Here is a 13,100-nt window from a genome sequence, read left to right on the forward strand (position 1 = left end):
ATGTCAGTGATGAAGTCTATGCATAGCCTAGTCTTTTTTTCATAGCCTGAGGATCCCTTTATTTAATCTGGATTTTCACCTATTAACAGAGGTGGGCTGTAATGTTATGACCCATGACATGAACAGAAAGTGAAATATGTAGATTCCTATTGAAGCATCAAATAATCAACCTGTCTGATCAAAATAGGTAATCCTACCCTGCTTTCTCTTCAGTCCTTAGCTGATCTGATAGGAACAAAGTCCGCCAAACTGAAAGGATTAGGCATTTATTTTCCTTTCTCAAATTGAAAATCTGTCTCACTGTGAAATTTTTCACAAATAATATTTGGAATGGCCTCCTAAAAAAGATAAAGTGCAAACTTCAACAAAGATGCTTGTCATACCGACAGAAAATTCTGTCTGTTTCATTTGTATTAAAATTCAGATTCGCTGTTTACAAAAAACAGCATTACAAAACTGTTTGCATACATCTGCCTGCATACTTCTTCCAATCCAAATAGTTTTACCAGCATTTTTCTAGCATTTTCCATACATTTTTCTACAACATACTTATTTTATGCTCATTATTTGCAATTGCAAATCAACATCCAGAAAAATATGAACTGCTGTACATATTTCACATTCTTTATATTTGGAGAATCTAAAAGTACTTTTACATGAATGTATTTATAAATAAATACATTCATGTAAAAGTACTTTTAGATTCCATGTTTTTATGTACCATTTTTTCTCATACAGGAATTATATGGGAGACTACCCAGAGGAACTCTCTGATTTACTCTTCACCAATACACACACATACACTTAGTTTTCAGGCTTTAACCCATAGGTGAAATTCAGCCGGTTCTCACCGGTTCGCCCAACCGTTAATAAATTGCTTAGGCAGTTCAGAGAACCGGTTAAAAATAAAGTGCAAGAGAGCTCTCTCTCTCTCTCTCTCTCTCTCTCTCTCTCTCTCCCTCTCCCTCTCCCTCTCCCTCTCCCTCTCCCTCTCTCTCTCTCTCCCCCTCCCTTCAGTTAATAGCTCCACTTAACAGTTGCAGCCGATACACACTGAATCAAGTCAATAAACAACAGAAACTGACAGGATTAGGGCAGGGAAACCCATCAATCACCCATCTAGGGATGGGAGTAACCTCTTCCCTTCAGGAAGAAGGACAAGATTACAAACATTTTCATTATAAAGAGTATTAAGTAACATTTCTGTGATCAGCTGATACTCCCTGGAGTTTCCCAAGACCTTTTATAGCTTCTGCAGTGTTGGCTACTTTCTTCCTGGGGAAAAGATACAGGAGGAGACAATGATGCTGCTTGATCATATAGTCCGTGAATTTAATGCATGTGTGGTCCAGCCAGCTGTATTGCTTCTGCTGTGAAGCACCCAATTTAGAACATAGAGAACATAGAATAATAGAGTTGGAAGGGTTAATGGCTTTTGGTAGCACATCCAGGCTTTCAATTAACCTGAGTAGCTGCTCTTAGTTTCCCTCTCAGCTGCTGTGTTTGCTTTGGAGTTGACTTTTTTTTAAAGGGGAATGGCTGTTTTAAGTTTTCTGCATTGTTTTAGTGGTTCCTGGCACTGTTCTTTTGGGGTGTACTTCCCTCACTCTTTTTTAAAACCTCTAGTGATGGAGCACCCACAACTTCTGAAGGCAAGCTATTCCATTGGTTGATTGGCCTCACCCTTAGGAAATTTCTTCTTAGTCCTAGGTTGCTTCTCTCTTTGGTTAGTTTCTATCCATTGTTTCTTGTTGTGCCTTTTGGTGCTTTGGAAAATAGCCCCTCAAATTTCCTGACAGAACAATTAATCAGTGGAACAACTTGCCTCCAGAAGTTGTAAATGCTCCAACACTATAAGTTTTTAAGAAGAGATTGGATAATCATTTGTCTGAAGTGGTGTAGGGTTTCCTTTCTAAGCAGGGGGTTGGACTAGAAGACATCCAAGGTCCTTTCCAACTCTGTTATTCTATTCTATTCTAAATATTGGAACAGTGCTATTTTATTGTGACTTGGACTGAGGAGAAATTTCCTAAGGGTGAGACCAATCAAGTTGCCACGCCCACCCAGTCAGATGATCAATATTCCACAGAAAACACCGGGAGCCACAAAACCTGGGCAGATGTGGCCTTGGGGGGGGAGTCATGTGACTGGGTGGGAGTGACATTGAGTTGGCCACACCCATCCACCCAGTCACATGACCACCAAGTTGCACCCACCCAGTCACATGACCACCAAGCCATGCCCACCAAGCCATGCCCACAGAACCGGTAGGAAAACATTTTGAATTTCACCCCTGCTTTGACCATTCTGTTCTCAAGATGATGCAATTGAAAATTGATGGCAAATCACTGAATAATTCTGGAATTGTTATTTTTTTGAGTTGCAAAAAACAATGAAGAAGAAAAATAGGTGCATTAGAAGTCTTGAGAGGTTTAATGCATCTATTTTACTGGGGAAGACCCCAAACCCCAATCTCCAAGCATAAAATCTTTAAAACATACGAAGAAAACAGTTCCAAAAATCCTGGCTCTACCCTTTCTTTTGCTTCAATGCATCATCATTAATTTGCAAGACCCCTGCGAAGCTAGGAAAATAATTTTTATATTGTTTCTTTTTGGTTAGTGTGGAAAATGTATGGACTACCCTTTATGGAGTGTTACACTGGTGCTGGAGAGACCCAGGATCAACCCTACATCCTGCCCCAAAGGATGATGATAGTTATGTGCTAATTAATTTCTCTCACCTGAAATACCTCAGGCTTGTTCTGAGAATGAATTGAGAAGAAGAGTATCTCGTACACTACAATTTTCTTAGCTCTTTGGAGTAAAGATCTTAACAAACCTTTAAGTTAAAACTAGCTTATTTGTACTCTACTTCTTATTTCCTTACAATATAAGATTTCACAAAAAGCTAAACCACTTCCTACAATAACTCAGATGACATAACTTTAACAGCATTGACAGAGAAGTATTAAAACGAAAAAGAAGAAACAGATAAATGGATGAAGCTCTAAAAACCGATATTTGAGGTTATTGTTTTTTTTTTCTAAAATGCTAAAATTATTAGTAAGAAGGTATACACGCAAGCTAATATTATTTTAGAGGATGTATTTCACACTGAGATACTTTGCCTAGAAAAAAAAGGGAAAATTACAGTTTGAGAAAATGTCACTGAGAAGCCCAAGGAATAACTGAAATGGCATGGTTTATTTTTTACCATATTTTACAATAAAAGCCCTGCCCAAACAGATGAAACACCAGGATGCTGAATGAATGGAAACAGACGGTCCCATGATGCTGTGCCAACCTCTAGGCATTTGACAGTCCTTTGTAAAAGTGTCTTTGAAAGAAACTCAACCAAAGAGGAATGTGATTGAGATAAATGAGAGAGGAAACATGCATAGGTTTGTCTGTTTTGAAAAATAAATAAATCAGGGAATGCTTTTTTTTCTCTCCCTTTTTCATAATAGTCAGGCTCATCCAAGAGACAGATGAAAGGAAATGCCTAGAGAAGAATTAAACAAATATATCTAGATAGCTGCCAGCTTGAAGAGGGATGAGACCAATTGATGAAGAATAAGACTGTCAATGGTTACCAGCATAAATACACTCTGCTGCCTCTGGGGACCGAGATGCCATGCCTCAGAGTATTAGTTGCTGGCAGGGCTTCATCTTCATGAAAAAGCTCTTCCCTAATCCCCCCCGCTTGGAGCTTCCCAGTAGCATCTGGTTAGCCATTCTAGGGCTGAATGCTCTACCAGGCAGGACTTTGGACTTGGATTTAGCAAGCTGCTCCTTAATTTAGATGCTCATGCATAACATTCTCTCTCTCTCTGTCTAACATTGCACACTGTTTGTAAATTGATCATATGCAATATGTGTATCTGGCAGCTCTGTCCACCAAATGTAGGATACATGAAAGGAATTCAAGACTGGACACAGCCTTCATCCCTCTGAATGCAGTATTCTTGGGTGATACTATGTCAGCCTGATGGATAATACAAGAAGAATTAAATATCTGTAAATATTCGTTTCAAACTTTAGATGTGGTTCAGTTACTTGTCTTGAGGCATGAACTAGAGTGAAAATAGATATTAAATCAAATTAAAGCTTGGGAAATGGGAAATGGGATATCAGTGAACAAAATACATGCCCCCAATAGGAAGAAGCTCAAAGTTGCCCCAAATAGGTGTTATTTGTGCTATTTTGTTTTAATATGCACGAATGGCAAGCAGGCCTATTTAAATAACGCAGCAGAATTTCCACAGTCGTGTTAACATCATTTAGTATCACAGGGAGAGAAAGAAATGAACAGAGAGCGAGAAAGAGAGGCTTGAAAGTCTTTCAATCTGATGATCAGAAGCAAAACTATTCTATATGTTCAGCCCTCCATCAGAATATATAGGACTGCAGAAATCAATAAACATTGTGGAATGAAGTCAGGAGGCCCATATAACAAGCTATTTTTCAGAACTATGCAACCCCCAAACTGTGGAAAACACAGAGGTAAATGTAAAGAGTATATATACAGGTTCCAGTAAGATATATGCAGGAAGTTACATGTTCAGAAAGAATAAATACAGTAGGCTGATTTAACATTAAAAGCACAGAAGAATTTAAGAATGGCAATATATCATACAAAATGTCTGATCAACTGCAGCAGTTTAGCCAAATGATTTAACCCAGGTCCTCCTGATAATCAACTAGACATTTGCAAAAACCTACAAATGCCCACAAACACATGATTGTTTCCAGCAGACAATATTGAGTAGTGTTCTGCCACAGGTAGCCATTTATAATGAATATCCATAATTGTACCACTCTCTAAAAAATTGTCTACTTCCCTAAAAAGTCATCCAGTTTGGCCCTCATTGGCTACATCTTGAAGAAGCAAATTTCATAACACCACAAGTCCCAAAGGTGCTTTTTCAAGAGGCAACTGGACTTTCTGGTTTTTCTTTGAAGATATTTCGCTTCTCATCCAAGAAGCTTCTTGGATGAGAAATGAAATGTTCTTCAAAGAAAAACCAGAAAGTCCAGTTGCCTCTTGAAAAAGAACATTTAGGACAACCATGACCTGGATGACTAAGGATCTCCGTGGACATAAGACCACAAGTTCTCAGATGTTCTAGAAGGTCTGATCCTATTATAATGTATACATACTTACATAATTATTCACATGAAAGTTTGCGTGCACACACACACATGCAGACACATATAGAGAGATGAGGACATATTCATGCATTCATGCAATAATATTGAGAGTTCAGCAAGAAGTTTGGCAGATTTGCACCATTTCTCGATCCTGCTTCAAATGTCAGGACAGATCTGTTCAGTGTTCAGAAGAACTGAAAAAGAGTGCCAGTTCTCTTCTACCGTGTTTTACAATTGCAAATTTCAGAAACCCAAAACCAAAGCCATAAATTTGAAACCCAATTCCCTGAAAGAAGGAGGAAATAAAGCATGCCTGATCATTTGTTTATCTCTGAATTATCAGAACGCCCCACCTACATGAGGGGGTAAAGCAGTGACTCTCTTTTAAAAACAGGGGCAAAGAGTTACAGTAGTTGCTCAAGGCCATTGATGTAATGATGTTTAAATCTTTCATGATAAAAAAAAGTATTTTAGTTTTGTTATTGTGTTTTTTTTAAAAAAAAAGGCTGCAAACATCTGTTTTTACGTTACATCAAGATGCTTTGTTCTTTACAATAGAGAAAACAGCTTTTGCATATAATCTCTGCTCGTCTTTCCCAGTACTGCATGTATTGACAGCACTAACCCTCCAAAGACATTTTTCAGATTTATCAGAAGATGCAGACAATGAAACTTTTGCATGCAAAAAGGGAGCTCTATACTAAGAGAACTCTATTTTTCTGCCCAATTCTTACAAGGATAGAAATCACCTCTGTCCCAATACACATGTAAGAATATCAAAAAGAAACTGCGTGAGACCATTCTTAGTTGATCTTCACCAGACGTTAATTAAATGTCACAAGTTTGTTTGTCCAAAACAAACAAAAAAGAAAGTGGGAGGAAATTGCCGATTAGTCAAAACAACATGGCAATAAAAAAAGCAAATTTTATTTAATAAATATAATGTAAATCGCTTTATTTGACCTTATGTTCACAAAATAATTTTATTATATGTATGAAAGCAGCTTACAGGCAATAGAATTATGAAAACATTCACAATACTTGAGTAACACAGACCTGATTTAGGAAGTATATTTTTGTAGACCTAATTTATCTCTTACATTTCTCCTTTTCAGACCACATGTCTCAACGAATCTTGCATTTTGTTCCAAAATCTGAAGGGGTTCTGCTATCATTCAATCATCATCACCATCTTGTTTGTATATTACTTTCATAGCTTTAACATTCATTGTTTTTATTTAATATGATTAAGGGACTGTGGGAGGAATTTTGGTTTCGAGAGAGCAAAAAGAAAACAAATCTTGGCCACTCTAGGAACTTGCAAGAAAGTGAGGAGCAGTTTTGTTGTTCTTTTCATTTTGTGAGAATCCAAAATCAGAATGAGAAACTATTTTCTATGTAAGAAGCAGAGAAATATTTGTGGTTAGATCATCTACTCTCCAATTGTGAAAGGGAGTAATTATTCTCCCCCCCCCACCCCTGCCCAAAAACAAATTTGAAAGAAGAGAAATCTAAGAGGATTCATTCATCTTCAAAATAGCAAATATGAGTGATTTTTTTTTTATTTCTTAGCTCATCACATCTTTAAATTGGTGTTCATTTTCCAGTGGTATTCCTCTTAGATCAGTATGTTATCTACAGCTTCACATGCTGACATTCAAGCAAAGTCAACACAGACTGAAGCTTGAAAATAAAACTACAGCTATGAATTTTGTTTCTAGAAGGTCAAAGTCTGTATAATTTATCGTTCAAGTGATTTTGATCTTCTGTTTCAGAAAGAACCCGCAAAACACCTCTCTCTCTCTCTCTTTTTGTGCAGCAAAAGGTACTGGAGATTTATCCCCTTTGCTGCATTGGGAACAGCTACAAGTTCTAAAGTTAGCTAGACAAAGCTAACTCTGAATTTTGTAAATTCTCCCTTTTTTTCTTCTTCATAAAGTGCTGACTAGTAAACAGATCAAAAATGCAATGAATAACACCATACATACAGATATCCTATTTTTTCGACATATATTAAAATAAGATAAAGTCATGTTTGTTTAAACATATGAAAAAATACCCATTTAAATAATAAATAAAGAAAGCCAATATTGACACATAATCTTCCTACTATTAAAAATATCCCATTCTTATTATAAGGCTGTATTGATGTTCAAAATTGTTTTAAAAGGCATCCACCTAATCTGGCAAATTATCAAATTTTTCTTGCAATGTATAAACACCCACAAATGACTATGCAAGTCAAATGGGAATCTCATATAAATCTATTACATTTTATTCACACAGAGAAGTATAATTAGTTTCCCCAGGTCTGTTTCTGCAAACATGTATCCACTTAAAACTCTTTTTTTTCCTTTTTTTTTTTTTTTTGCAGCTACACTGTACCTACATATTTGATTCATTTCCATTCAAGATGAACAACATTGAACAATCTTTAAATACAATGTATGAAAGGTGGAATTCTTTTTAAAATTTTATGTTTTTGTCAAACAGCAGCTGATTAAGCTCTGGATTTTTATGTGATGGCTTTGATTCTCACAATAGCACACTGTTCTTACTAAAAACAGACAAAAAAAAGTTGAAAATCTTTCTCGATTGATCACTTTTTTTTTTTTTTAGATGAGTCAACTTTACCCCTCAGGTTTTATGCTGGCCATTTTGTGTGATTGGATTGATCTTTTCCAAAGACACATCAGCCTCGAAATCCAAAATACCTGATAGGGTTGGAGAAATTTTTTCCAGGGTTTTAGAGAATACCCCTTCGTCTTCTTTTTTCAACATGTCTTCTTCCGGGCAGAGAACCGAATGGGGAATCAAATAGACAAAATTGCACTCTTTGGGGCTGGACCCTCTTGGCTCAAGCTGACTCGAAAAACCCATGCCCCCATTATTGTTGATACTAACTGTCTCTATCGCATTAATGGAGAAAGGACAGAGTCTATAGCAGCCAAGAAGAGTGGAAAATGCCTTGCGGAAATCTGCATTGAAGGCATAAATGATCGGGTTCAAGGAAGAATTGGCCCATCCGAACCAAACAAAAACGTCGAAAGTGGCAGAACTTATACAAAATGGCTCTGCTCCCTGGGATGAGATACTGGGCTCACAAAAGGGCACCATGCAGTTCAGGATGAAGAAGGGTAGCCAACAGCATACAAACACTCCCATGATCACTGACAAAGTCTTTAAAACTTTAGTCTCTCTCTTGAAGGACATTTTGAAGGAGCTTTCTGGATGCTGGCCATCCATACTGTTCCTGTTGCCAGCAGTGGTTTGACAGTTCTTAGCATGCACGGCTGCTCGTTCCAAGGCTGATATACGCCGTATTTGCTTTTGAGCAATCCTATATATTCTCGTATAGGTGACTATCATGATGGCCACTGGGATGTAAAAACTAATAAGAGAGGAAGAGATGGCATACATCCTGTTCAAACTGGAATCACAGTTGTCCATAGCCACACCTTGAAAACTGGCATTTAAGTCTAAAAAGCTTGTGGTTTTAGCTTTGTGCCAGTTCAGTTGTACAGGGATGAAGGAAATCAACACGGACAAGGTCCACGCCACACTGATCATGACAAAAGCTGCCCTGGGGGTCATTTTCCTCTCATACCTAAACGGGCTGGAGATGGCCCAATATCTGTCCACGCTAATGACACACAAATTTAAGATGGAGGCCGTGGAACACATGATGTCGAATGCCACCCAGATGTTACAGAATGATCCAAAAGGCCAGAATCCAGCTATCTCGGCCACAGCTTTCCAGGGCATGACCAAGACGGCAACTAAAAGATCTGAGACCGCCAAAGAGATCACAAAGAAGTTGGTCACCTTGGACCTCAGGTGGCGAAACCTAATGACAGCTGCGCAGACCAGGGTGTTGCCTAGGAGAGTGGTGAGGATCAGCAAGGAGAGGAAGCATCCGGTGAGGATTCGGAAGTAGGAATCTCTTTTCACAAGCAACCCTTCCCCGTCCATAGTGGTGTTGTTCCAAATCATCTTTCCTTCTCAGGCAAAATCATGTCACAGGCCTGGTAGGGGCTACAGCTCCTCGTGTTCCCACAGAGCTTAGAATTTAATTGCTCAGAACCAGGCAGGCACCCTAAGATTCGTGCTCAAGTCTCCGGTCTTGGGAGGATCCCTTTGCTTTCTCTCTCTCTCTCTTTCTCTCTCAAAAAAAAACTTTAAAAAAACAAAAACACACAAATAATCCATCACAAGTATCTGAACTTGTTGATCACATCGGGGCTTACCCTCCCTCCCCACCTACCCCTCTCTCTGCCTTTTTTAAAAAAAAACAATCTTCTTTTAAACATTAGCCAAAAATAGAAAACTCTTAGCAGGAACAGGCCAGCGGGAGACAAATCCTCAGAGAATTCTGTACAGAGCGTAATCACTTTTCAGCTTGCACTTTTTCTCACTTAAATAGATTAATGATTCTTTTAAGTAGCCCTTCTGCTCTAATGAAGTGTAACTCTTCAAGTGTTCTGGTTGCTGATACAATTTCTCGTCCCTCTAATTGATGGACATCTTAAACCCACCTCAGCCTTCATATCTTTCTGCTCTGAAATTAAAACATCAGTTCTGCCTTTATACGTAGCCTCGGGACTCAGTTCTTTTCATTGTTCCAAACAGTTTAATAAAGATTCATCGTCCTAGAGGCAAAGAAAATAAATTTACATTTTAAAACATTCAAAAGGTTTATAGAAGGATCATAGTTTTGCATAAAGAAGAAATTCTCCATCCTACCTTTAGGACTTCTGACGCTCATGTCTAATCCAGGGAAACACTTTTTTTTCTTTCTTTCAACTTTATATTTAGGATTTGAATTGTGTAGCAAGACAATGGGTTACAATCACAGCAAGCGAATGCATTGCTTTGGGAATAATATCCTGGTGGAAGAATGCTAAGCAGGCATTGATTTTTTTAGCAAAAGCCACCAGCCTGAACTTTGAGGACTCTTCTGAATTAGCCTTCTCAGGACGTGGACAAGCTCCTTCAATTCCAGCCAGCCCTTATGATTCATGTGCAAACTCTATGCATCAAAGCAGTCCCGTCTGGATGTTCATCACCCAAGTCACGCTTTGTACATCCTGTTGAAATGCCCCATCAGGATGAAATCATCCCAAGCAAAGACATGATATTTCCAGTTTTCTGGCAAAGGTCTTGAAAAGTGCTGATGGTCTTTTAGTTTTCATTGGAAGAATGACAGAGAAGAGTAACGACCAATCCAGAGTTCAGGTCCCTTTAGACCTGGATGTTTCAGCTATAGCCCATTCATTGCTCCTCAAACATTAGGTGTAACTGTTAATGGTTCCTTTTCCTTCAAATGCATCCAAATAGGGTAGTTTCCTCAGATTCCTCTGTGCTCTAACCTTAAACAGGCATCTATGAACCCGTAAGTTTTCTCTTCATCTCGCCAAGCCGACAGTCCTGGAAGTATTGGCTTCATTTTGCCTGGAGTGATAGAGAGCAACATAACCCGGCATGGAAAGATTTGTTTGCTTGAGGTCTCTTTTCTAAATCTTAGAGGAAGGACATCCAGGTATGAATAACATTAAAAAGCAATATGCACTTAGGTTTCCTGACCTTAAAATCAAGCATCTTCTCTTGCAGGAAGCTATCTTTCTCTCTTTTTCTTCTATAGCACAGGACAAATACACTGTTCTCCCTAGGTGTGAAGGAACAATGGAAAATTAAATACCACAATATTCAAAAATTTGAATATGCCATCCTGATTTTAACTCCCCACTGCCACTGAGGTTGCATAGTGGCACACAAGATCCTGCTCGCCTTTCTAAATAGTCAAGGTATATAGATTTATCCTCCAGTCATAAACAAATGGACAAATATAATCCCAAGCGATCTTTAAAATTACTCAGCCGGTTGTATCAGGCATCCAATTTTCCAAGCTATTTATGCAGACTCTAGGTATAATTGAGCTTACATGGGTGTAAAGGCTTAAGGATGCCTAAAATAGGCTCATCCTCCAGAACGTATGAATTTTTGTTCTTTTAGGTCATGATTTATGGGGGGGGGGGAATCAAAATGCTCTACTACCGACATATAGTCAAGCCAAAGAACCTGCCTGCTTATGAACCCCAAACCAGCTGCCATAAACAAAGACCATGCATAACTCGAGTTGATACGAAGGGCTGAGGCATGAACTTACCAAATAGAGAAGTTGTTTGTGAGGGTGGGCCATTCCCGAGTGCTGATGGTACAAACTCCCAGCTGAAAGAACAAGACTCACTTCATCTTTTTGGCTGCGGTTTATTTCTGGTTCTCTTCTTTCCTCTCTCTCCCTCCCTCCCCTCCCCTTCTCTCTGCACTCCACAGCAAGGCACATTCACTTTCTCTTTATATGATTCATTGTGTTGTTCCCCAACTTCAGCAACTCGGATTTCACTGTGAAGCTAGCTCCCTCTTCTGGTAAAAATGAGATAGGCATACCCAACAGGAACGGAATTATTCCCCATTATCATCATTACAGTCATCCCCATCATGCTGTTGTGTTCCTGGGAAGGGGAGGGAGAAGGGAAGAAGGGAAGGGAAAACAGAGTTATTGGGGTGTTAGAATATTTCCTTCTCACAGTAAATTGAAAGCTCTGGGACAGGAGACAGTAACAGAAGAGTGACTTTGGGAGTGTCTGGTCAGCATAGGCTCTGAGTGGCATCAGGCAGAACCTCCATCAGAGCAACTCTGTTTGAATTCTGACAAACTCCCAGAAATAATATATTTCACCCTTGAATTGGGAATTTTTTTGGGACTCATTCGCTTAAATACATTCGCTTAATAAATAGATCATCTGTTGCACGGCAGTTTGTTCTATTTTATCTTTAAACAGAATTCTACCTTTCGTCCAAGCCATATTGTAGCTACCTTCTGCTTTAAAAAAATGGTTTGCTAAATGACATCAGAGTTTGCTAAGAAATATAGATTGAAAGCCTGTTTTGCTCTTTACACTGAATTCAGAATTGCAATGAAACAATTCCCAGTCTCTAGTGGCCGGCATTGGAAAATACTACTATCATTGTGTGCTGGATAAGATCCAGGGTCAAAACAAACAAAAAAAATATATTAAAGAGGAATGAACTGCTTCTTGCCTGTGAGTAGGAGCTGTCTCAGAAAATAACAATCTTTTTTGGAAAACGTCCTTAGCCACTAGAAAATCTGCTATTCCAAGGCAACACTGTAACCTGTCAAAAGCCTTGGGCTTGGTTTCTGAGCTGTCCGTATGGTTGCCACTGAACTGTAAATTCTAATGTAAACAAAGGGGAACATTGTGAAGCATAAGACGTAGGTGATTAATTTAATTATATTTTGACCTGGCCCTCTCCATCCTTTTGGCATGCAGCCCAAGCACATTCCTGAGCATAGAATTGAAAATTGCTGTGCTTTTTTGCAGTAACCCTTATTTCCTTCCTTCCTTCCTTCCTTCCTTCCTTCCTTCCTTCCTTCCTTCCTTCCTTCTACCTTCCTTCCTTCCTTCCTTCCTTCCTTCCCTTAATAACCAGGTTACTAACTTATCAACTGTAGTGATTCACTTAACAACTATAGCAAGAAAGGTCACAAAATGGGGCAAAATTTACTTAACACATGTGTCACTTAACAACAAAAAATTTGGACTCAGTTGTGGTCATATGTCAAATACTACCTGTAGTCAATATTTGGCCTGAACGAAGTGCAGTTTGGAGCCAAAAAAAAGCAATACATTCATTATAGGGCGTGTCAAATTTTCCAACTTTCCATTTCCAAACATTAGGGGTGCTAAAAAGTTGTGACATGCCTTTGCCTGGGAGATTGTAGAGATATTTTGGTTACTTTAATATAATTTAGGTGTGCTTGGTAAGTACTGTATTTTTTGGACTATAAGAAATGTGGAAATGTCTGTGCGTCTTATAGAGCGAATGTTGCCAAAGCCCCACCCACCCGTCGGCTCCCACCCTTCA

General features: G+C 38.7%; 1 protein-coding gene across 1 annotated transcript; it reads right to left on the reverse strand.

Annotated features, from left to right (window-relative positions):
• Window positions 1-6,091: 6,091 nt before the first annotated feature.
• DRD1 (dopamine receptor D1) lies at window positions 6,092-11,441 on the reverse strand. The gene is made up of 3 exons (XM_034405277.3): window positions 11,320-11,441; window positions 9,897-10,818; window positions 6,092-9,802 (listed from the first exon to the last, which is right to left on the reverse strand). Exon 3 carries the CDS (start codon window positions 9,144-9,146, stop codon window positions 7,791-7,793), a length of 1,356 nt encoding a protein of 451 aa, XP_034261168.2. The 5' UTR covers window positions 9,147-9,802; window positions 9,897-10,818; window positions 11,320-11,441; the 3' UTR covers window positions 6,092-7,790.
• Window positions 11,442-13,100: the final 1,659 nt, after the last annotated feature.

Source organism: Pantherophis guttatus, chromosome 2 (genome assembly GCF_059756535.1).
Source record: "Pantherophis guttatus breed Tessera chromosome 2, ASM5975653v1, whole genome shotgun sequence".
In the NCBI taxonomy this organism is placed as follows: domain Eukaryota; kingdom Metazoa; phylum Chordata; class Lepidosauria; order Squamata; family Colubridae; genus Pantherophis; species Pantherophis guttatus.

What these genes read in the sequence shown, in the direction of transcription:
- DRD1 (XM_034405277.3), bottom strand. Translation starts at nt 9,146, where the DNA reads ATGATTTGGAACAACACCACTATGGACGGGGAAGGGTTGCTTGTGAAA.